Source organism: Prosopis cineraria, unplaced genomic scaffold (assembly GCF_029017545.1).
Source record: "Prosopis cineraria cultivar Desert tree isolate PC_DT_omini unplaced genomic scaffold, ASM2901754v1 PC13, whole genome shotgun sequence".
In the NCBI taxonomy this organism is placed as follows: domain Eukaryota; kingdom Viridiplantae; phylum Streptophyta; class Magnoliopsida; order Fabales; family Fabaceae; genus Prosopis; species Prosopis cineraria.
Window position 1 is genome coordinate 11511760 of NW_026555344.1, and position 24198 is coordinate 11535957.

General features: G+C 32.6%; 3 protein-coding genes across 4 annotated transcripts; 2 read left to right on the plus strand and 1 right to left on the minus strand.

Annotated features, from left to right (window-relative positions):
- Positions 1 to 8617: 8617 nt before the first annotated feature.
- Positions 8618 to 10440, minus strand: LOC129290302 (uncharacterized). Its single transcript, XM_054927037.1, has 2 exons — positions 9547 to 10440; positions 8618 to 8749 (listed from the first exon to the last, which is right to left on the minus strand). Exons 1-2 carry the CDS (start codon positions 9887 to 9889, stop codon positions 8736 to 8738), a joined length of 357 nt encoding a protein of 118 aa, XP_054783012.1. The 5' UTR covers positions 9890 to 10440; the 3' UTR covers positions 8618 to 8735.
- Positions 10441 to 11822: 1382 nt separating this feature from the next.
- On the plus strand, positions 11823 to 13842 carry LOC129290301 (vestitone reductase-like). Of its 2 annotated transcripts, none has more exons than XM_054927036.1 (4): positions 11823 to 12126; positions 12447 to 12971; positions 13109 to 13301; positions 13463 to 13842. In XM_054927036.1, the coding sequence occupies exons 1-4, from the start codon at positions 12006 to 12008 to the stop codon at positions 13473 to 13475; spliced, it is 852 nt and encodes a 283-aa protein (XP_054783011.1). In that variant the 5' UTR covers positions 11823 to 12005; the 3' UTR covers positions 13476 to 13842. The 2 variants fall into 2 exon arrangements, with proteins under 2 accessions (XP_054783011.1, XP_054783010.1); XM_054927035.1 differs by having other exon boundaries at positions 11828 to 12126; positions 13428 to 13842.
- Positions 13843 to 19656: 5814 nt separating this feature from the next.
- Positions 19657 to 21495, plus strand: LOC129291427 (vestitone reductase-like). The gene is made up of 4 exons (XM_054928759.1): positions 19657 to 19833; positions 20087 to 20611; positions 20751 to 20943; positions 21041 to 21495. The coding sequence occupies exons 1-4, from the start codon at positions 19713 to 19715 to the stop codon at positions 21180 to 21182; spliced, it is 981 nt and encodes a 326-aa protein (XP_054784734.1). The 5' UTR covers positions 19657 to 19712; the 3' UTR covers positions 21183 to 21495.
- The last annotated feature ends 2703 nt before the right edge of the window (positions 21496 to 24198 follow it).

Below are 24198 nucleotides of genomic sequence, written 5' to 3' on the forward strand. Positions count from 1 at the left end.
TCTTATTTGGTCATACTTTTTTTTGTTTTCGAAGAGAATTCCAATCAACTTACACAATTTTAAGAAAATTATTTAATCATGAGGGACGGAATGGGCTTGAGGTTGGGGGCCAATTTTTTTAAAAAAATACACTCCTTTTATTAAAAAAATATAAATTATTTTTAACTGAATTATTTCTTTCAATAAATTAATTAATTATCTTTAAAGTGATATTATCTTTTCATATTTGTTTTCATTTAATAAACATATGGGAAATCACCATTAAATTTTGTATAAGTCATCTCCAACATATTTTATTAAAATTAAAAAGATCTTAAAATTTATTAATTTTATCTAAAAAAATTAATAAGTTTCTAATTTCATCTCTATTAAATATGCTTTTTTTTTGTAACATTAAGTATGTATACTTTAATAGTATATTTCTCTTACTAATATTTAATGAAAGATAAAAGAAAAAAATTATGATGAACATGATTTTTTTTTTGATAAAATGACATAATAACAAAAATATAATAATAAAAATGTTATATAATGTGAACTTCACTTGTCTTATCTGTAAGGGGAGGGGGTTAACATTTTGAATGAGACAAAACATTTGGAGACCCATACAATACGTGAGAAGAGGTAGAGAGTGTGGTGGGTCCCCTCACCATACAAGTGGTTGCATAATAATTATGTCTAAAATTAATTTGAACTAAAATTTTCTTGTAATTAATGTTTATTTTTTCTATCTAATTTAATAATACCATCACTTATAAGAGACAATTTAGGAAAAATGTAATTAATGCTTCTTGAATTTGTAATTTTATTTATAACGTTGGATTTGAGTGATTGTTGTGAAATTATAGTGTATTAGGTTGATTACATGCCCCACTACCATCTGAAAATTGTACCAAATAAATACCTAAATGAGAGAATTAAGAGGGAAAAAAATAGAGAGAAGAGGAAAAAAATGCTTGTGATGAAAGGCTTAATGTTTGCAACTTGGAGCTTCAACCAATTTGGCATTCTCTCACCCTCTTTGTTCCATTATAACTTTTTTTTTTTAAATATCATTCATTTGTTTGACAAAATCTGTAAAATCAACTCTTTCGAGTGATAAATAAAGAAAACATATCATTGAACATGAAAAATACAGTTGAGAAAATGAAGAAATTGTTGGAATATTATTTATGAATTAACATTAATTAATAAGCCCAATAAATTGGTCCTTATGATCTTGTGTGGACCGTGATAGGTGGACCACACAAGTGAGCCCAATGGGCAGAGGCCCAACCCACAACCCAGTAGCCGTCAGTTATTTTCTATCTCTTAACTGACTGAGTCAGAGATAATAGATAATATAATTATTTAATTGTTTAATAAGGCGGTTACCGATCTGATCTATATAAGACGATTAGTCGGTAACCGCAAATACACGACTCATTTTCTTCTACTTCCATTATATCTGAACTCTCTGAAGGCTCTGGGGACTTGAGGGTTGTGTACCTGCCTGCACTCAAGGTAATCGAGATTTCTCTAGCACTCATGGATTCTTCAGGTACGCATGAATTACTTTATTCTATCATATTATTATTATACATATGAATTGAGATATTGAGATTCAACACGTGGCATCAGAGCCTGGTAACGAATTTTAAATTTGTATATCTCAATTCTTCTAATGCATATATTGATACATTGATAGAGATTTCTCTCATATGTTGATATATATATATATATATATATAAATATTTTCTTTCTTTATATATGTATCCATATTATTGAAAATGAGAATGAATATGAGATTCTATATACTCATATATGCATCATCCTATTATATTCAAGAGAGAGTTGCAAATATAAAATTTGATTATATTATCTGTTCTTTGATCTATCCTTCCCCTGCGTCTTTTTTTGTTGTTACTGGCGTCTCTGCGGTCGCTGGCCGAGATGGTGTCTCAACTTCACTTTGTTGTCTTCAAAAAAAAAAATGCCAAACGCTTCTATTTCGTTCAACTTCGTTCAGGGGAAGACGCAGCTTCAGTTGCTGCAAATATTTCTGGTTCAGGTCGTCGAAAAAAAAAGGAGCTGTAGAATTCCGTCAGGTTCACGGCATCTTCCTCCTTCGTCAGAATAGGATCGCAGCGTCGTTCCGCCTCTGCTTCTGTCACCGCGTCATCTCCGCAGCAGGCTTCTATCGCCGGCTTCGTCTCCGCCGTAGGATTCGTCGCCGGCGTCGTCTCTCCGTCAACGTCTCAACGCCGATCTCCCCCCTTCCTCATTCCCAGCTCGCGGCTGGGAAAACCTAGAAACGGGTCAGGAACCGGATCCTAGGGATCCGGTTCCATGGTTCTGGGCCCATCTTCGTATGGGCCCAGATCTTTGATCAAAAAAAAATTTTGATAATTGCGTTTCAGCCTCAGTTTAAATTACCTCCTTTGGCCCATAATTTATTGAATTTACGAATTAACCCCATGATATTTCTGGAAATTTACAGTTTAGTCCCTTAACTTCCAGAATTGTAATTTTGACCCAAATCTCTCCCAGACTTACTTATTTGCCCCTGATTACCTTTTAAAATTTCACTTAAGTCCTAAATTTGTTCCCTAATTCCCAAAATACCCTAAGGACTTTTAAAATTATTTTGTTTTGTCCTAAAGTCATAAAGTTTGTGAGTTTGTAAATTATTGATGATGTTTTGGATCTTGTAGCATTGATAATGGACATACCCTATAGGTATGACATTATTAATGTGATTTTGATGGTTGGCTTTGAGAATAGGCTAATAGCACTCCTTTAATGTATTAGATATTTATTGTACCCTATAGGTATGGAAATGTTTAATGCATTATTTTGTATGGATTTTTGTATGAGCTAAATCTTTATGGTATATGAGCCTTCTTGGTGCATGGTTATAGTTGCATAATTGATAATCGCTTGTTGGGAATTCTGTTTTATAATTATGTTGTGCACGCATAATTAATATTTCTCATTTTCTATTTTGCGATTTCAGTTTCCGCTTTTACGCAACTATCCTTTGTGAAGGCTCTCAATGGGACTAATTATGATGACTGGAAAGAGTCCCTAACTATGTATCTGACCATTTCTGAGAAAGATTTAGCTCTGAGAGAACCCAAGCCTGTGGATCTCTCTTCCGAGTCCAGTGCTTCTGAAATGGCCTTCCATAAGCAATGGAGTGAGTCCAACCGGATCTGTCTAGCGATCATCAAGTACACAATTGAAAAGGAAATTAGGAACAGCATTCCTGAAAAGGATACTGCAGTAGAGTACTTGAAAGCTATTGGTAACAAATACAAGAAGCTTGACAAGACTCAAAAGAACTACTATTTGTCACTTCTTGACAACACTCGATATGACGGAGTTTCTGGTGTCAGGGAGCACATTCTGAAGCTTGTTCATTACTATAACAAGCTTAAGTCATATGGAATTAATTTGGGTGAAAGTACCTTAGTTTACCGTGTTCTTCAATCATTGCCATCAGAGTATGCATGCTTGAGGACTTCATACAACTCACAAGAAGCTGAATGGTCTGTTGACCAGATGATATCGATAGTCACTCAAGAAGAGAAAGCTATAAAGAAGAATTCCTCTCACTCAATAAACTATGTTTCCCATGGCTCTAGCAGCAAATCTGGAGGGTCACATAAGAAAAAGGGGAGAAGCATGATGCCCTAAAGCCTAATAATCCAATCTTTAAGAAGGATGGTGATAAGAGTGAGAAGTCGAGGAAGAAACCCTTTAAAGGGTTATGCAATTATTGCAAGAAACCCGGTCACATTAAAGCTAATTGCTTCAAATTAAAGAACAAACAAGAAAGTGAAGGTACAACTCTTCAAACTGCCCCTCTAGCTCTAGTTTGTTTTGAATCTAACACCATTGAAACTTCCTTTGACTCATGATGGCTGGATTCTAGTGCCACTGTACATGTTGTGAATTCTTCACAGGGGCTAAGAAACCAGAAGGTTCCAAGTGAGGCACAGAGGTCAGTCTTTGGCATAGCAGGGAGCAAGGCATCGGTTGAATGCATTGGAACTATTTCTTTATATTTAAATTCTGGTCATGTTTTACATTTGAACAATGTTGTTTATGTACCTTCTGCGAAGAGGAATTTAATTTCAACTTCTGCATTGGATATTTGTGGCTATTCATTCTTCTAAGAAAATGGGAAAATTGACATTTGTTTTGATTCCATTAATGTTGGTGTCGCTTCCTTGATATATGGTTTATATCGATTGAATGATTGGTCACCTGAACTTCCTAATCTTCATGTCAATGCTGCTATTGGGCATAAACGTCAAAGGCCCAATGATAATTCCTTTATGTTATGGCATCGTCGTTTGGGTCATATCTCTAGAGAGAGATTGGAACGCATGATCAAGCAAGGTGTCTTACGAGACCTTGATTTCTCAGATTTTGAGACTTGTGTTGACTGTATAAAGGAAAAATTCCCTACTAGAGCTAGAACCAAAGGGGCAAAGAGGTCTGAAAATACTTTAGACCTAATCCATACTGATATCTGTGGACCTATCACGCCTCCGGCTATGGGTGGTTTCAGATATTTCATCACCTTCATGGATGATTACTCTCGTCATGGATGGATTGAACTCTTGCGTGAAAAGGGCGAGTCCCTTAATGCATTCAAGACCTTTAAAGCAGCAGTCGAATTGAAATCTGGCAAGTTGATCAAGTGTGTGAGATCTGATAGAGGAGGAGAATTTTATGGGAGATATACTGAGACTGGCAGGAACCCTGGGCCATTTGCTTTGTACCTTCAAGAGCATGGCATTGAAGCTCAGTATACTATGCCTGGCACCCCGCAGCAAAATGGGGTTGCAGAAAGGCGAAATCGTACCCTCATGGATATGGTTAGGAGCATGATCAGTCACTCCTCACTGCCAGAATTCTTGTGGGGTGATGCACTCAAAACTGCTGTTTATATTTTGAATCAAGTTCCTAGTAAGTCAGTTCCAAAGACTCCATATGAGTTGTATTTTGGAAGGACTCCTGCGCTGAAGCATATGCGAGTTTGGGGTTGTAAAGCACAGGTAAAACCTTACAATCCACAACAGATGAAGCTTGATGCTAAAACTGTTGATGGTTTCTTTATTGGCTATTGCATCGGATCTCGTGGGTACAGATTCTATTGTCCAAATCACACTACTAGGGTAATTGAATCTGATCGAGCTTACTTCTTTGAAGATGCCTTAGACAGTGGGAGCTCTGTGCCTAGGCATATTACCTTGCATGACGAAAGTAGCATTTTGCCTATGCCTATCTTGACGACTCCTCATGTTGACAGAAATAATGACGTGGATCAGAATGAAGCTCAAGATGAACCACCTTTAGAAGGTGATAGGGACATGGTTGTTGAACCGAGACGGTCCCAAAGGGTTCACAAGTCTGCTATTCCAGATGATTACATGGTATATTTGCAGGAATTTGATTCAGATGTTATTGATAGCTTAGACCCAATGTGTTACCAAGAGGCTATTTCTAGCTCGCATTCTTCTGAATGGTTGGAGGCTATGAGTGAAGAAATTGCCTCTATGTACCGCAATCATGTATGGGAGCTTGTAGAGCTACCAAAGGGGTTTAAACCAGTGGGTTGCAAGTGAGTCTTTAAAACAAAACGAGGAGCTAAGGGTGAAATTGATAGATATAAAGCCAGACTTATAGCTAAAGGCTACAACCAGAAAGAAGGTATTGATTATACAGAAACCTTCTCCCCGGTATCCACCAAAGATGCTTTTAGAGTGGTAATGGCTTTAGTTGCATAGCTTGATCTTAATCTTCACCAAATGGATGTCAAGACTGCATTCTTGAATGGCGATTTGTATGAAGAAGTCTACATGACACAACCTGATGGTTTTGTTGAATCCGGTAAAGAATATCTAGTGTGCAGATTAAAGAGATCCATCTATAGGTTAAAACAAGCCTCTAGGCAGTGGTATCTGAAATTTGATGAAGTTATCATCTCTTTCGGTTTTGTTGAGAATGTCTCAGATCAATGCATCTATCAAAAGTTTGATGGGAACAATTTTGCCATTCTTGTTCTCTATGTTGATGATATCTTATTAGCCAGCAATTCAATAAATTTCCTCAATGAGATAAAGCACCTATTGTCTTGCCATTTTGACATTAAGGACATGGGTGAAGCCTCCTTCGTTCTTAGGATACAAATTCATCGTGATAGATCTCGTGGTATTCTTGGTTTATCACAGGCCACTTATATTGAGCGGGTTCTTAAGAGATTTAAAATGGATTCATGTTCTCCTTCACCTGCTCCTGTACAGAAAGGTGAGCTGTTGTCAAAGTTACAGTGTCCCAAGGATGATAAGAAGAGGACTGAAATGAGAAAGATACCATACGCTTCCGCTGTCGGCAGCCTTATGTATGTTCAAGTGTGTACTCGACCAGATATAGCCTTTGCCATTGGAGTGCTAGGTCGATACTTAAATGATCCAGGTCCGGATCATTGGAAGGTTGCTAAGAAAGTTATGAGGTATCTTCAAGGTACAAAGGATCATATGTTGACTTACAGAAGGTCAAATTCTCTTGAGGTTGTTGGGTATTCTGATTATGACTTTAAGGATCAGAAGATCTTGAGATTGTTGGCTTTTCAGATTCAGATTTTGCCTCTTGTCTGGATGATCGTAAATCCACGACTGGCTATATTTTCATGTTGTCTGGAGGAGCTGTCTCTTGGAAAAGTGTGAAACAGACACTTACAGCAGTTTCATCTATGGAAGCTGAGTATATTGCTTGCTTTGAGACTACACGTCACACTATATGGCTGAGGAAGTTGATATCTGGCATGCACCTAGTTGAGTCAATATCACGTCCTCTAACCATTTATTGTGATAACAAATCTGCAGTATACTATGCTAACAATCACAGAAATTCCAGTCGTACAAAGCATTTTGATATCAAACTTATGTTTGTGAAAGAGAAAATTGCTGAGTCTCAAACCCGCGTGGTACACATTCCTGACACGCAGATGCTTGCAGATCCACTGACTAAGGGCTTACCTGTAGAAGTTTTTCAAAATCATGTAACTTGTATGGGTATTGTGAATTCCTTTGATGCCCTAGTTTAGTGGGAGTTTGAGAACCTTTTATGTTGCAATTTCTCTTTAGGCTTTGTTTTCTTCTGTGAGTTATGTTCAGTTCAGTTAGATGCGTCTATATCACTTGTATCCCTATAGGATTCAATGATTCTGTTGTGGTACGCTATGCATATCACTTGTTTTCCCATAGGAATCAGTGATTTATGTTGTTATCTTACTGAGCTGTGTTTGAAATAAAATTTCATGTTTTATTCAGATTATGAGATATCATATCACTTGTTTCCCCATAGGATTCAGTGATTTTGTGGAGTTTCATTTTCTGAATTTTTGTTTGTGGCTTGTTTATACAACTTGCTTAATTAATGCAATCCAAGTGGGAGATTGTTGGAATATTATTTATGAATTAGCATTAATTAATAAGCCCAATAAATTGGTCCTTATGATCTTGTGTGGACCGTGATAGGTAGACCATACAAGTGAGCCCAATGGGCAGAGGCCCAACCCACAACCCAATAGCCGTCAGTTATTTCTTATCTCTTAACTGACTGAGTCAGAGATAATAGATAATATAATTATTTAATTGTTTAATAAGGCGGTTACCGATCTGATCTATATAAGACGATTAGTCGGTAACCGCAAATACACGACTCATTTTCTTCTACTTCCATTATCTCTGAACTCTCTGAAGACTCTGGGGACTTGAGGGTTGTATACCTGCCTGCACTCGAGGTAATCGAGATTTCTCTAGCACTCATGATTCTTCAGGTACGCATGAATTACTTTATTCTATCATATTATTATTATACATATGAATTGAGATATTGAAATTCAACAGAAATTAGTCTCTGAATTTTAAGTTAAATAGTATTATAAATCTTGAACTACTTTTACAATAACCCAGGAGTTTAGATTAAAATTAAAATTTATGATTAAGTATTTTAAATATATTTTTATTAATTTTTTAAAACAAATATATTAAAAGGAATCCCGGTCTGGTGGAAATCATACTACTAACTCATCAACAGGCCCTAAGCCTGAACCATGGTGGAGCAATGGAGTTTTATTTTATTTCTTTATCCTTTTTAAATTAACATTTTGCCCATCATAATCAGATTCTTTTTTCCGCATCTTGTTTCATATTCGCGAGTCATACGAAAACACAGAGGAAGATAAATCCAAAACCCTCCGCCTGTACTCTTCTTCGATTCCAGCGTCATGACCGGGTAAACCTTTAAGCCAATTAAAGCAATTGCTTTAGGCCTCATAAAAATATTATTTACATAAAAAATTTATTGATCTGTTTTCTTATAAATTAATTATATCATACTCTTAATTATAGTATGATATATTGAAAATATATCTAATAATATTATTTATTTTTTTATTAGTAAAATTGTATTACTTATTTATGAAAAAGTTATAAGAAAAAATAATTTCGCATATGTTTTGAAATTCAATAAAAATATTGAAATGATTTTTTTCACAAGCTGCTATTAAAATGAAGGTAAAATTTAATCTTAATAAGAATTATATAATTCATAAATTACACCCCACTAAGCCTCTATAATAATTTTGCCTTACGTCACTGTTCGCCCCGCTTCCTTCCTCCTCAAGTTATTGGGATTAATCTCATAAAATCTTCCTCAATTCGGCCAGAGATTGGTGTTTAGATTCCATTACCTATGAGAAATCAACGAGACAACAATTATCCAACTAACATTTAATAGAATGTAAAAAAAACTATTATATAAAAAATTAATAATATAACTTATAAATAATACTAAAAAAAATCATCTTGTAAATAAGACTAGTAAACATATATTCATGTATATTGCCCCCCGGGGGGTACAGACACATTTAACTCTTAAGGTGAGTTACAATTACAATATGTACTGTGTGTGCAAGTATAATTGCTAAAAAAGAATAAAAGAACAGGCAATGATGATTATAAATTCCTTCCTATGATAGCCATCTCATAGTTTCCTAGACGAAGAGAATAAAGTTGCATCTTTTTATTATGATGCTCATCATCTAAATTTTAACTGTCCAAATTTTTTAAATTTAAAATTTTTTACTGTTATTGTTATTTTATTTATTAAGATAAAATTGGATTAAATTATAATTTAAATCCTCAAATTAATGTTAAGGTATGATTTAAATCATAAACTTTAGGTTCTACTGTAATTTAGACTCTAAACTCATATCTAATATTCCTTTCAAATTTATTTATAAATATATTTTAAAAGATCTATTAAATTTTATTTATAAATCATCGTATGATTTTTTAAGTAATATTTAAAAAATATTTTTAAAATTATTATTTATAAAAAAATAATATAACATTTAATTTTTAAAATTATTATATGAGAATATATTTAAAATTTAAAATTTTTTATTTTTTATATTAATATTAATAAAGTTGATAGAAAGAATAAACTCTCAACAATTAAAGTTGATATAATCATAACCGCTCTTACTTTTAAACATTGCAGGGCTCACGTGTCTTCTCACCCACTCCTGTTTCTCTGTATCGCACGGTGAACCTGATCTCAGGCACAAACCCTTCACTTCCCTCATGCCGACAGTCGCTCCTTTCTTTTCTACCTTAAAGGCTTCTGCATCTGAAAATGGGATCGGGCCTTCAGTTTCAGCTGCAACTGCAGTGGAATTGGAACAAGTCGGTCCCGGAGCCTTCCCCACCGTTGTCGTAGAAGCATGAGAGCCCCGCCGGAATAATGGGTCTCTTGCTGCAATGGCCGCGGAAGTGAAGGTGGTCAGTAATTTTGAGGACCCAAGATGTGTTGGAGGTACTTGGGACATCAGGCAATTTCAGAAAAATGGCCAGACCAACTGGGATGCCGTTATTGATGCCGGTGAGTTGATGAATTTGTTGTAGTTGCTAAACACGCCGTCCCGTCATTGATTTCTCAATCAACTTGGCCAACAGAAAGAAGAACAACAACAATAGTAGTTCGACAGATTACCATGATCTTGGTGCTGAAATGCGAGGTGCTTGTGGCTCTGCTTGCGGTGAAGATGGTGGGAATTCAATATAACGCTTTCTGGGTTATGAATTTCACTGAAATGACAGGAAGATTGAATTTCAAAACCGTATGAAGTGGTATGCATCGATGCTTTCTTGATATAATTTTCATGTACTTGTTTTGATGAAGGGGTGAACAACAGCAATTCATAAATATTCGTCTTCCTCAACATGATTTCTTTTGAATTCCCTGCAATCTCGGTTTGATATTTTGATAATCCACTCTGGGAGAATGAATTTGATGCGTGGAATTGATCTGATGAAAATTGCTGAGAAAATGAATGGTGCTTCTGGGGCAGAGCTCAAGATGATTTTTCTCTCTATTTGTGTTTCATCTTTGAACTTTGATGCTTTTCAGTCTGCGATCATGGTAATGGTCCTTGTTTGAGCACTGGATGGTGGATATTGAAAACTCTGGGTGTTTTCAGTGGTTACTCCATCGTTGTGGCTATTAAAAGTTTAAATGGTCCCTGCATTTAGTCAAGCACTTAATTTGTCATTTAATCTTAAAAAATTTAATACATTTACTTGGTCACCATTTATTATATATTTAACTAGTTTAGATTTAATTTAAATAGTATAAATTTAATATTAAAGTTTTTTTATAGTTGTTATGAATTGATTTTTTTGATCTAATCTACACAATTCAGATTTAAAATTTTTAAATTATAATTTTTTTAAAAATATTTTGAGGAAATGATAGTTGTAAAATTATCTTTATTTTTTAATATTATATTTACCAAAATAAAAATTTTAAAAATTTATTATTGAATTTAAATTATTTAAAATATATTTGAACAATTAATTTATAAAAGTTATAAAAAAAATTTGAATATTAAATGCAACTGTTGAATTTAAAAAAAAATAGATTGTTATTTTATATTTAAAAATGAATGAGAAACTGAGAATAACTACTTTTAAAACAACATAAGTTATATGACTTTATGTGGAATGAGGGTGACCTAATGTTCTTCTTGTGCTTAAGAAAAACCAAAAAATAAAATAAATTTTTTTAAATTATATAAATAATAATTTAATCTTTTAAGATATCATAATAAATTTTAAGAATTTTTATGTCAATAAATTTTAAATTAAAAATATTATTTTACTTTTAATAATAAATTATAATTTTTTATTTAATTATTATAATTTTTTAAATAAAACTTATTATTTATTAAACAAAAGTTGTAATTGAAATTTTTTATTTTAAAAAATAATTTTTAATAATATAAATTATATTTAATAAGTTGTACTTTTTTATTCAACTTTTATAAATTACAGAATAAAAGTTATTATTTCTTAAATAAAATTTGTGATTGAAGTTTATTATTTTAAAATAAAAATTATATTTAATAAGTTATAATTTTTTATTTAATTCTTACGATTTATAAAATAAAAATTATTATTCTATAAATAAAAGTTGTGATTAAAATTTATTATTTTTAATAAAAGTAAGATAATTTTTTACTTTAAAATTTATTAATATAAAAAATTTTAAAAACTTTAATAAAATTATAATATTTTAAAAGATGGTATTATCATTTATATAATTAAAAAATTTATTATTATTTTTTGAAAAACTTAATCATGGAACAAGACAATGTCACCTTCTTCCAACTTTTTTTTCCTCTTTGAGCAGAAAAACTTTCTTCATATTTTCTTCTGTTTCCAATCAGAGGGCATCCTGTGTGATAACGAAAATCAAGTAATTTTCCATCTTCCTCCACGCCCTGCGGTCCACCACAGGATAACTCTGTCATAACATCGCCAATTACAAAACACCATGTGTCCCAAAAAGATTCACTGGACAAATACACGTGTTTCCTGTGTGTCTTGGATTTTTGTTTCTCCGCGAGAACACCCTCGAACCTGTCTTCTTCTCCGAATGACCTAATGGAAGAGACCAAAGGAAGAGTTTGTGTTACAGGTGGTACTGGCTTTATTGGCTCCTGGATCATCAAGAGGCTTCTTGAGGATGGTTACTCTGTTAACACTACCATTAGATCTCACCCAGGTTTCAATGTCTATCCATATATTTCAAGCAAATATATCAGCTGTCAATTTATCTTCTGTAATAACTCCAAGTATTTCCCAAGAGATTTCCGGGTGAAAGCTCCACAATTTTCTGTCCAAAACAGTTTTTTGGTCTGTTGGTTTTCTCTAGTTAATACGAAACCTGTGGGTCTTTCTCTATATTTTTTTTTTTTTGGTCGATGGGTCTTTCTCTATTAAGTGGCGTTGTTTTAAACTTTCTTTTTATGGGAAAGTGCAAATCAGATGAAAGAAAGGTTTTTGTGGTGATGGAGTCTTGCGATTTTCTTGTCCACATTGCAGAACACAAGAAAGATGTGAGCTTCCTCACAAATTTGCCAGGAGCTTCTCAGAGGCTACAAATTCTGAAGGCAGACCTAAGCGACCCAGAAAGTTTCAAGGAGGCCATTGAAGGGTGCGTTGGAGTATTCCACGTGGCTACTCCAGTAGATTTTGAGGAAAAGGAACCTGAGGAGATTGTGACCAAGAGATCCATTGATGGGGCATTGGGAATTGTTCAAGCATGCCTCAGTATAAAAACTGTAAAGAGAGTTGTTTACACTTCCAGTGCCTCGGCTGTTTCTTATGCTGGCAAAGAAGATGAAGTAAAGGATGAGAGCTTATGGAGTGACGTGGATTTACTTAGAACTTCAAAGACATTCGGATGGTCCTATGCAGTTTCTAAGACATTGACAGAGAAAGCTGTGCTTGAATTTGGAGAACAAAATGGATTAGATGTTGTCACTGTGATTCCCACCTTTGTTGTTGGACCATTCATTTGTCCTAAGCTTCCTGGCTCTGTTGGTTCAACGCTCTATTTTTTATTCGGTTTGTGCTTCACTCTACTCCGTGTCACTTCCAATGCAGTTCTAACATTTAATTTTAAACTTACTGTATGTGGTTATGCAAATAATTTAGTTCTGTATAATGTCATAACATGTTGGTATTTTTAATATCTGATGCAGGTAAGAAGGACCCATTTTGTTATCTGCAAACACCCATGGTTCATGTTGATGACGTAGCAAGAGCTCACATATTTCTGCTTGAACATCCCAATCCCAAAGGGAGATATAATTGTTCTGCATGTTTGGCAACCATTGAAAAAGTGTCTGAAATTGTGTCTGCTAAATACCCAGAATTTCAAATGCCAACCAAAGAGTGAGTTTATCTTGTCTTTTTCATTGTTGTTTTGCAGATATGAAAATTTGATTCAAGTATATGACTTTGTCTTCTATGTGTTTTAAAATTTATACTTCATTTCCTCTCTGCTTATTCATTGTATAGTTCCATAAAAGTAGGCACTGGCTCAAAATTTCCAGATCTGTCATCTAAGAAGCTCATAGATGCTGGATTCGAGTACAAGTATGGACTTGAGCAAATGTTGGTGGATGCAATTGAATGTTGTAAGGAAAAGGGTTATCTGTAGTTATGGTATATTGCGTTATCAGATTATCCTCTCAAAATATGGTATGTAAGGTGCTTAATAGTAATATGACATGTATGTGCGTGCGCGGTTATAAGTTAAATTGTATGACAAATCATAGTTTAGTATATCTCTTATGAACTTGACAGCTATGTATATGAAATGTTGTTTCTACAGAATGAGGGCATGATTTGTGTGTGTTACTGATAGGCTGGCCCTGAAGGTGTTTGTACAGAAAAAAGTTAGATTACTCAATGAAAAAGCCTTTCAGATCAATCTCATATTAACTGGGTCCTTGGAAGCTTGTTTTGGCCATGCTCCTTTGAAGTTTGAACACTCAAAACCTCTTCAAGTATTGCTCTTTAATTTACTTTGATTGACCTTCATGACAATGCAATGAATCCTTTGGTGTCTGCAAGCTTCACTCTAAATTCTTATTTGGTCATATTCACTCCATTTTTGAATAGAGGAAAATTTTAATCATCTCACACAATTTAAGAAAATTAGTGAATCACAGTAATTATATCTGAAATTAAAATATTTGGACTAAAATGCCCTTATAATTATTATTTACTTTTTTTTTCAATTTAATGATACTATCCATTAATGAGGGACAGTTTGGAAAAAATGTAATTATTGCTTCTTGAAATTTATAGTTTTGTTTACAATAAAAAAACAAAAAATATTAGTTTCTCTTATTTTTGAAAACGGAGTGGTATTTTACAAAGTGCAAATCAGTCATTTAAGAGAGATTTTTCTCCAAATTAAAAAAAAAAATGAAAAACACAACTATTGATTCTATAATTTTATTGAATTTTGCTTTTAATTCTTCTTCTTTTTTTTTTTTACAATGTTTTTAGTTTCTATAGTTTTATCAAGATTTGATTATGTTTGTTTCTTATATTCCTAACAATATTAAATTACAAGAACTGTAAGGATTAAAAATAAAAGGTTTGAAAAATAAAATTTGATAAAATTGTAAGAAATTGTGTTTTTCCTTTGGAAAACATAGTTTGGCCCATAAAATGTATCAAATGCCATTTGTTATCTTCTGATTAAGCTCCTGTTTTGCATCTACCTTTAACAACAATCCAGGGTTGTTGCAACTTTAATGAACCCAAAAGAAATTATGTATCACTACTGTAACTAATTTTTATTTGAACTTGTAAATAATGTTGGATTTGAGTGATTGTTGTGAAGTTATAGTGCATTAGGTTGATTTCAAGCCCCACTGCGATCTGAATATTGTACCCAATAAAAACCTAATTGAGAGAATTAAGGGGAAAACATAAACAGAAGAGGAAGAAAATGCTTCTGATGAAAGCCTTACAGTCTGCAACCTGGAGCTTCGGCCAATTTGGCATTCCCTCACCCTCATTCTGTGTTTGTTTGGTCATTATAACTTTTTTTTTTTAATATCATTCATTTGTTGACAAAATGTCTCTCTAAATTCAATTATTTCTGCTGATAAATAAAGAAAATTTATCATCAAACTTGAGAATTATATTTTCCGCACAGTTTTTTTTTAATTACATATAAATGTCCTTTTATTGAAGACAATTTTATTCAAGCTTTCAAAGCACAATTAAGTATTAGATATGAGTACCTCTCATAATGAGAATTTAAACCTTGATTCACTATATTGTGAAGGATTAATTTCTTTTACTATACCCAATTGACAATTATATAAAATTGATATTATTTTACATTTTGCACCATTTAAGATGAAAATATAATTAAAACTAAAATTAAATTAAAAATAAGAAAATATGAACTGTTCATATTATATTTGAAATTTTTCTAAAAAAATTATATACAAATTTCACTCAAAATAATTAATTTATCTCTAAGGCCATTGTATTTTCATTCTCCTAAATTTAATTGTCAATAAATTTGGGATAATTATTTGTCTTGAATGAGACAAAATAATTCACCCTTCCTCTTTTTGACCTTGAAAGTTTGGATTATTGGATGGTTTAATGTATATCTGCTCATGATGTCCATTTGCATTGATGTTGAAGAAAAGTTTTTTATTGCCACAATCACGCGTCCTTATTTGAGAGGACTCAAAATATGACTTTTAAAATTGTAGCCAAAATTCCACATTGAAACCTTCACCATATGCCCAGAGTCAAATTTAAATTTGAAAACAAATCAACTTCAATCATCAATCAACATATTATGTAGGAGGAAAACTTAATCTGTACAAACCTTGTTGATTTTAGATTTTGAAAATGCTCTCGTCTCGTTGCCTCAATTAATTGTTTTCCTTTCCAACAAGTTTCTATGCTTTTTGAAATTTCATACTTTTTTTATTGGGTAAATAAACAAATTGATCTTAAAATTATAAGTTCAAAAACATCTTATACTCTATACTCATATTTTGTATAATAGTTTCTTTTAACTTTTAAAAATAATATAATTTGACCCTTGTCTTTAACAAAAGATAACTTTGACATTTAGTTTATCCAAAAAAATAAAAAAAATTACAAAAAATTTAAAAATTACAGTAAAGAACTCAAAAAATATAGACAAGTACTAAAAAATTACAGAAAATAATCAAAAAAATTGAATACAATGGTGTATCATACTTCTCATCCTATCTTTAAGTTACTTTTGGCATGTTTTACTTAAAAAAAATTTAAAACCCATTAACTCTATATAAAATTTTAATAAGTTTCAAAATACAAGCGTATTTAGGTAATTAATGTTTGTCATTTGAAATTTACTTTTTAACTTTTAAGATGTTAAATATTGTTTGGGTAATTTTTAATTGAGTAAAGTGACTTTTTAAATGTGGGTTGAGATGGAGTTGAAATTTACCAACTCTATTTTTTGGTGGACTTGTAATGTAGATTTACCAACTCTATTTCATATTTGTATAATTTAAAATAATTTGTTTCAATATTTAATTAATTTCTATTCTTTGTTGGTAAGTGAATATTATTTGGTGGATGCTAGCTATCTAACGCCATGTGAAAATTTAGGTTTTTATAAATCTCATAAGTATCACCTCCTAATTTTCGGGCGTTCATTTGAATTTAAGGATCACGATTGAAAGGACTTTTAGGGTTTGAAAAAACATATTTACAATCATATCACTCTTGCCTAGTTATCCATTTGTGATGCATGTTTGTATAATTAATGCAACAATGACTATACATAATTTTATTAAAAGAAATTCTATAACTTATTTTGACTTTAGGCATTTTGAGGGAAAAAAAAGTGATTAAGACTCATGATAATAATAACAAGAACGCATTTCCATCATCAATTAAAAGTGCAATTTCAAGCGTGACTATAGATAGATAAATAGAGTTTGCGATTCTATTAGATATCATATTATACATTATAGATTGAACCATTAATCAAGTAACTATTCAATTTTAATGAATATTGAACTATTTATTACATAATTTTTCCAATATTAAACTATATATTTTTTTTGTTATTATTTAACATCTTAAATTTTATATTATTTTACATTTTTTATATTTTTTAAACATTTTTAATATATTATATTTGTATGACAAAAATTATCAATTATTATAAATCAAAATCCTTTTTAATCATTGCATATTTAAAAGTATATTTTAAAAGCACAAAATATCATTAATTCAAATAACTTTCAATTTATCAAATTGACTTTTAAAAAAATATATCCAACTATAAATTTCATTACAAGAATTAATTTTTATTTAATTTTTATTAAATGAACTTTCAATCAATATATTTTTAATAAATTAAAAACTAAACACACACTACATTCTTTAATAGTATACTTCCTCCTACTAACATTTTTATTTTGACCAACTGAACTGCATTTCATCAAGAAGCAAACAAGGGTTCAAACAGAGAAAGCAAAAACATGTGTACGAAGATAACAAAAGAAGATGCAACAAACAAAATGTAACAATCAGGCCACCAATTAAACAATACCTTCCCTGTCTGCACTCATCCCAAAATGATCCTCTGATACGAAGGCAAAACCAACATCTTGATGAATAATCTAAGCTAGAGGATGTGGTGGTGGATCACAGATCTCGAATCAGGCAGTGCTATTGCCAATCACACGAAAGTAAACTTCTGCAGTTGCGTGGCTTATAGAGGTCTGCATAGGGGAAAATTTCATTTTAGACCCTTGACCAAATGTAATTTAAAAAAAAAAAAGCTAAATTTTGAAATTTCATTACAAATCAAGGATAGTGAAGTAAAATTAAAATATTAAAAAAAATAACAAAATTAATCCTTTAATTTTGTGAAACTATGAAAACAAATAATTTCAATAAAAAAATGAACCATTTCAGTATGACAAATGAATAATTTTAACATAAAAAATTTACAATTTTATTTAATATAATAACAGCAATTTGAATAAAAACAAATCAACTATGCGCACCAACAACTCCAATAAAAAATTAACCACTTTAATATAAAAAATGAACAACTTTAGTATCAAGAACTTGCAACTATTTAATAAATTTAAGTAAAGTTATGCACACAAATAACTTCTATAAAAAAAATAACAATGAACTATAATATGAAAAATTTACAACTCATTTTACCATAATAATAATAATAAGAATAAATTCAAATAAAATTATACACATAACCAACTCCAATAAAAAAAATTAATCATTCTAACATGGAAAATTAACAATTTCAATATAAAGAATTTGTAAATATATTTTAACGGGTTTAAGCCATTAGAGATGATAAGGTAATTTTAATTTGCTTTTTCATTTTATTTCATTACCCTTGGCCTGCCCTGAAATGTTAGAGTTTAAAAGGTTCTTTGTCTTTATTATCTTTGGCCTGCGGTTTTGACTGAAAATTTTCCTCTGCACAATCCATTTCAAAGATAAGAGGCGAACCATTTCACCACTGAGCAATATCAAGAACTTCCTGCGTACAAGAATCTGAGCCATGAACACAGACTTCGCTGAGACACGCACAGACCAGCCAGCGATGAGTGATCCCTTGCAGTCACGTATTACGGTTCCAAAACCTGCCTTTCCATCTGAGCTCCTGTATGAACCATCACAACTCACCTTGAGAGAACCAGAAAGGGGTTAATTTGGACCATTGTCTAACCACCGCAAACTGGTTAGAGCCATTTTCAGAAAACAAACCCCTCGATTTCCAGTATTCATGCACATTAGCAGTCAAGAGAGTGATGAGTTTTCAAGGGGTCAGGTGGGTCGCCATCAAACACCAGTTTGCATTCGAATTTCCATGCATTCCAGCAGAAAAATGCCACAAACGATCTCCTGTAATTATCCAACAATGAATTACTTCCGACAACACTACAGAGCCTATGCTTTCTAGCTGAGAAGCAGGATATGTTGTTCAATTGAATTGAGTCGGAGATAAGAGAGAGGACAGTTGCAGCAAGGAAGGTGAGAGAAAACGTGGCCCTACTATACATCATTTAACAAATGTTAATTCCAAATGAAGGCTCCAGTTAAATTGCCAATATTTAATTATTTAGTGTTTGAAATATATCAAATTTAAGTTTATGAGTTTAAATTTCTCCTAAACTTATAATTTAAGATCTAGGTTGCCATTTAAGTATTGATCATCATTTATCATCTATTTTGACAGTTTAAATTTAATTTAAATGGTCTATGTTTAATCTACACAATTTAAAAAAAATTAAAATTGAACTGTTTAAATTTTAAAATAAAATAGATCGTTAATTATATTTAAATATGAATGAGAATAACAAATTCTAAAACAACATAAGCTATATGGATTTGTTTGGCATGACAGAGAAAAACATCATTGCCCTTTGTTTTCCCCCAATTTTCCTCTTGTACTAAAAGAAAAACCGAAAAACTTAATCTTCGAACAAGAGAATGTCATCTTCTATTTTTTTTTTTTTAACTTTTCTCTATTTTTTTCTCCTCCATATTTTTTCCTGATTCCAATTAGATGGTATCTTATTTGATAACAAAATAATTTTCCATCTTCCTTCACCAACTACGGTCCACCGGCGGATAACTTTGTCATAACAATGCCAATTACAAAACGCCATGTGTCCCGTAGAGGATCACTAGACAAAATGCACGTGTTTCCTATATGTCTTAGATTTTTTTCTCTCAACTGGAACACGCTCGAACCTGTCTTCTGCTCCGAATGACCTAATGGAAGACAGCAAAGGAAGAGTTTGTGTTACAGGTGGTACTGGCTTTATTGGTTCCTGGATCATCAAGAGGCTTCTTGAGGATGGTTACTCTGTTAACACTACCATTAGATCTCACCCAGGTTTCAATTATATTTCAAGCAAATATATCAACTGTCAAATTATCTTCTGTAATAACTCCAATTATTTCCCGAAAGATTTCCCGGTGAAAGCTCCATCATTTTCTGCCCTTAAAATGTTTTTTGCCTGTTGGGTTTCTTTAGTTAATACAAAACCTGTGGGTCTTTCTCTATTAAGGGCCTTGTTTTCCTTCTTTCTTTTTATGGGAAAGTGCAAATCAGATTAATCTTGTGACTTTTCTTTTCCACATTGCAGAACACAAGAAAGATGTGAGCTTCCTCACAAATTTGCCAGGAGCATCTCATAGGCTGCAAATTCTGAAGGCAGACCTAAGAGAGCCAGAAAGTTTCAAGGAAGCCATTGAAGGGTGCGTTGGAGTATTCCACGTGGCTACTCCAGTAGATTTTGAGGAAAAGGAACCTGAGGAGATTGTGACCAAGATATCCATTGATGGGGCATTGGGAATTCTGAAGGCTTGCCTCGCTTCAAAAACTGTGAAGAGAGTTGTTTACACTTCTAGTTCTGCTGCTGTATCTTATGTCGGCAAAGAAGATGAAGTGAAGTATGAGACCTTGTGGAGTGACGTGCATTTACTTAGAACTTTAAAGCCATTCGGATGGTCCTATGCAGTTTCTAAGACATTGACAGAGAAAGCTGTGCTTGAATTTGGACAACAAAATGGATTAGATGTTGTGACTGTTATTCCCCCGGATGTTGCTGGACGCTTCCTTTGTCCTAAGCTTCCTAGTTCTGTCCGTTCAACACTCTATTTTTTTTTGGGTATGTGCTTCACTACTTCATGTCACATTCAATGCAGTTCTAACATTTACTTATAAACTTACTGTATTTGGTTGTGCAAATAATAATTGGGTTCCGTATGATGTCATTACATGTTGGTATTTTTAAAAATCTGATGCAGATAAGAAGCACCCATTTCGTTATCTGCAAAGACCTATGGTTCATGTTGATGACGTGGCAAGAGCACACATATTTCTGCTTGAACATCCCAATCCCAAAGGGAGATATAATTGTTCTACATGCTTGGCAACCATTCAACATGTGTCTGAAATTGTGTCTGCTAAATACCCAGAATTTCAAATGCCAACCATAGAGTGAGTTTATTATCTTACCCTTTTCATTGTTGTTCGTACAGCTATGAGCATTGAATAATTAAGTAAATGACTGTGTCCTCTCTTATTCATTGTGTAGTTCCTTAAAAGAAGGAACTGGCTCAAAATTTCCGGATCTGTCATCTAAGAAGCTCATAGATGCTGGATTTGAGTACAAGTATGGACTTGAGCAAATGTTGGTGGATGCAATTGAATGTTGTAAGGAAAAGGGTTATTTGTAGCTATAGTACAGTGTGTTATCAGATTACCCTGTCAAAATATGGTATATGAAAGGTGTTTGATAATAATATGAGTAGTGTGTGTGTGTGATTGTAAATTAAATTGCATGACGAATTATAGTTGAGTATATTTCTTATGAGCTGTATGATCATATATATGAAATGTTGTCTCAACAGAATGTGCCCTGAAGGTGTTTGTAAGAATTGCTAGGTTTGATTACTCAAGAAACTGGAGGCTGAGTTTAGATTTGCAAGTTCATAAACAAAAGTATTTCAATGATATATATTTTATTTACAACGATTTAATTGATTCTAATTCAAGTTTTGCTCTCCAGTCTACCTTGTTTGGCTTTCATAATCATGACAATGCAATGGATCCTCTGGTGTCTTTAATTTATAAGGAAATTATGTATCTTATAATTTAACCGTTTATCCTTATATTTTAAAAAAGAAAACATAACAATTGGTTCTTATAATTTAATCGAATTTTGCTTCTAATCTTTAATTTTTTTGATATTTTCAATCACTATAGTTTTAGTAAGATTGGGTGAAATTTATTCTTCATGTCTTGTAACGATGTTAAATTTCAAGGACTATAGAGATTAAAAATATTGAAAACAAATTACAAGAGTTAAAAATAAATTTAATAAAATTATAAAAACTAATAATTGTGTTTTTCCCTTAAAAAAACATAGTTTGAACTTTTGAAATGTTTCAGACCCCTACTTTGCATCTACTTTTAACAAAAAATGAATGCTATAATGATAATATGATGACGATGATAATGATAACCTGGGGTTGGTACTACTTTATTGAACCCAACAGAAATTATATATCACTATTGTAATTAATTTTTATTTGAACTTTTACATAATTTTGGATTTGAGTGATTGTTGTGAAGTTTTTGTGTATTAGGTTGATTTCACGCCCACTGCCATCTGAATTTTTTCCCCGATAAAGACCTAACTGAGAATTGAGAGAATTAAGAGAAAAACATATGGAGAGAAGAGGAAGAAAATGCTTCTAATAAAAAATAAGGGTATGTTTAGTTTAAGGGAAGGAGAGAGATTTTACTATTATTTTATTTGGTTCACGAGAGGAGAGAAGGTGAGATTATTATATATAGACAACTTTACATTTATATTATTAAAATTATATTTTCTAATAAAATATAGTTATGAATGTTTTTAACATGTAATTATAAATATACAGAGTAATTATCATTATTAAATATATTATTAAAGATTTGTCATTCTTAAATCTGTTTTAAAAAAAAGAAAAATATCAATTGAAAGAAAGGACATATGAAACAGAATAACGTTGATGAGGAAAACGCCAGCCATAGCATTACAGTGTTTCACCATTAATGTCTATTCATTTTAATCCGTTTCACAAGGCATTAATCTTTTGTATTCATTTCAATTTCGGTTGTTATTCCAATTGTAACCCCCTCCCTATCCTAGCAGTATAAATAGAAAGCTTTCCTCTGTGTATGGAGAACAATTTGATTAGAGAATAAACATGAGAGTTTTCCTTTAGTTCTATGCCATTTTGGTATCAAAGCGGATCCAAAGAGCGAGAGAGTGAGTTACAGTTAAGGAAGTACATCGGAGAAGAGAGAGATTCAAAGGAGGAGTCCCTAACATCTTCGTGTTTTGCAATCTAGGCATTTTCTGGGAAAACTAACATCACCATCGTGCTCAGGAGGTTCGAAAATGTGGAACAAAAGGTTCCCTATCGTTGCAAAAGTATCCACGCGCCACCGCCTGAAGCCCACGCGCCATCACTATCTCTCCACACGCCGCACGCACCAGTTGAAGGTTGAAGATGATGACGTTAGCTGCCACATCATCGGCCACATCATTGATATGACCAGTCAATAACAGGTTAGCCCTATCATTTTACGCCACGTGTCATGACTGCCACATCAACCTACCCAATCAGCCATATTTTTTAAAATTACATTTTCACCCCAAATCTTTCCATATTGACCCCTTAACTTTCTAAAATTTCATAATTGACCCCAAAAGTTTATGAAATTCCATTTTAACCCTAAATCTTTCTTGAAATTACACTTTTACCCCTTAGTTTTAACTAAATTTCATTTTAACCCCTATATTTTTCATAAATTACACTTTGACCCTTTATACTTCCAGAATCTCCATTTTTACCCCTTAGACTGTCCAAAATTTTCATTTTTCCCCTATACTTTCCAAAATTATCATTCTGCCCCTATAATCCTTTCAACACTTCCATTTTACACCTCAATCTTTCTAATATCCCTAGCCTTGACACCTATCAAAATGCCTTCAAGACACAGGCATGTGCACAAGATTGAGATAGAAAAGATGAGACATAGGATACGAGAGTTGGAGGCCACTGTGGAAATGCAGCGAACTCTGTTAAACAATAACAGAGAAAACCTAGAAGGAGATTCGGGAAGCAGCAGTTCGTCATCCATTGGTAACCTTCATCGTCCACAACAACAACAATTCCACCCCAATGATATCAAGGTAGACATTCCTGAATTTGAGGGAAGACTCCAACCAGACAAGTTTGTAGACTGGCTTTAAATTGTTAGAAAAGTATTTGAATACAAGGAGATTTCAAATGCGCAGAAAGTCAAGATTGTTGCCCTCAAACTCAAGAAACATGCTTCCATTTGGTGGGAAAACCTCAGACGAAAGACCTCAAAAGAAAGTGAAAACATGAGGGAAAGCATAAGATTGAGACCTGGGAGAAAATGAAACACTAGCTCACCAGAAAATTTTTGCCAAACTATTACCACTAGGATAATTTTTTCCAACTGCAAAATCTTCAACAGAGGTTTTTATCTGTAAAAGAATATACTAGAGAATTTGAGTAACTCATGTTGAAGTGTGGCATTTAGGAGAAGGAGCAAATAATAGCCCAACACCTTGTAGGCTTAAACACTGATATTACCCGGCCAATCCAGCTTCAGCAGTATTAGACTTTGGAAGATATAATCCATCTAGCCATGCGTGTTGAGAAGTAGATG

Coding starts and splice junctions, on each gene's coding strand:
- LOC129290302 (XM_054927037.1), bottom strand. CDS start 9,889: ATGTCCCAAGTACCTCCAACACATCTTGGGTCCTCAAAATTACTGACC.
- LOC129290301 (XM_054927035.1), top strand. CDS start 12,006: ATGGAAGAGACCAAAGGAAGAGTTTGTGTTACAGGTGGTACTGGCTTT. Junction 12,127..12,446: donor TACCATTAGATCTCACCCAG/GTTTCAATGTCT, acceptor TCCACATTGCAG/AACACAAGAAAGATGTGAGC. Junction 13,302..13,427: donor TTTCAAATGCCAACCAAAGA/GTGAGTTTATCT, acceptor TTCATTGTATAG/TTCCATAAAAGTAGGCACTG.
- LOC129291427 (XM_054928759.1), top strand. CDS start 19,713: ATGGAAGACAGCAAAGGAAGAGTTTGTGTTACAGGTGGTACTGGCTTT. Junction 20,612..20,750: donor AACACTCTATTTTTTTTTGG/GTATGTGCTTCA, acceptor AATCTGATGCAG/ATAAGAAGCACCCATTTCGT. Junction 20,944..21,040: donor TTTCAAATGCCAACCATAGA/GTGAGTTTATTA, acceptor TTCATTGTGTAG/TTCCTTAAAAGAAGGAACTG.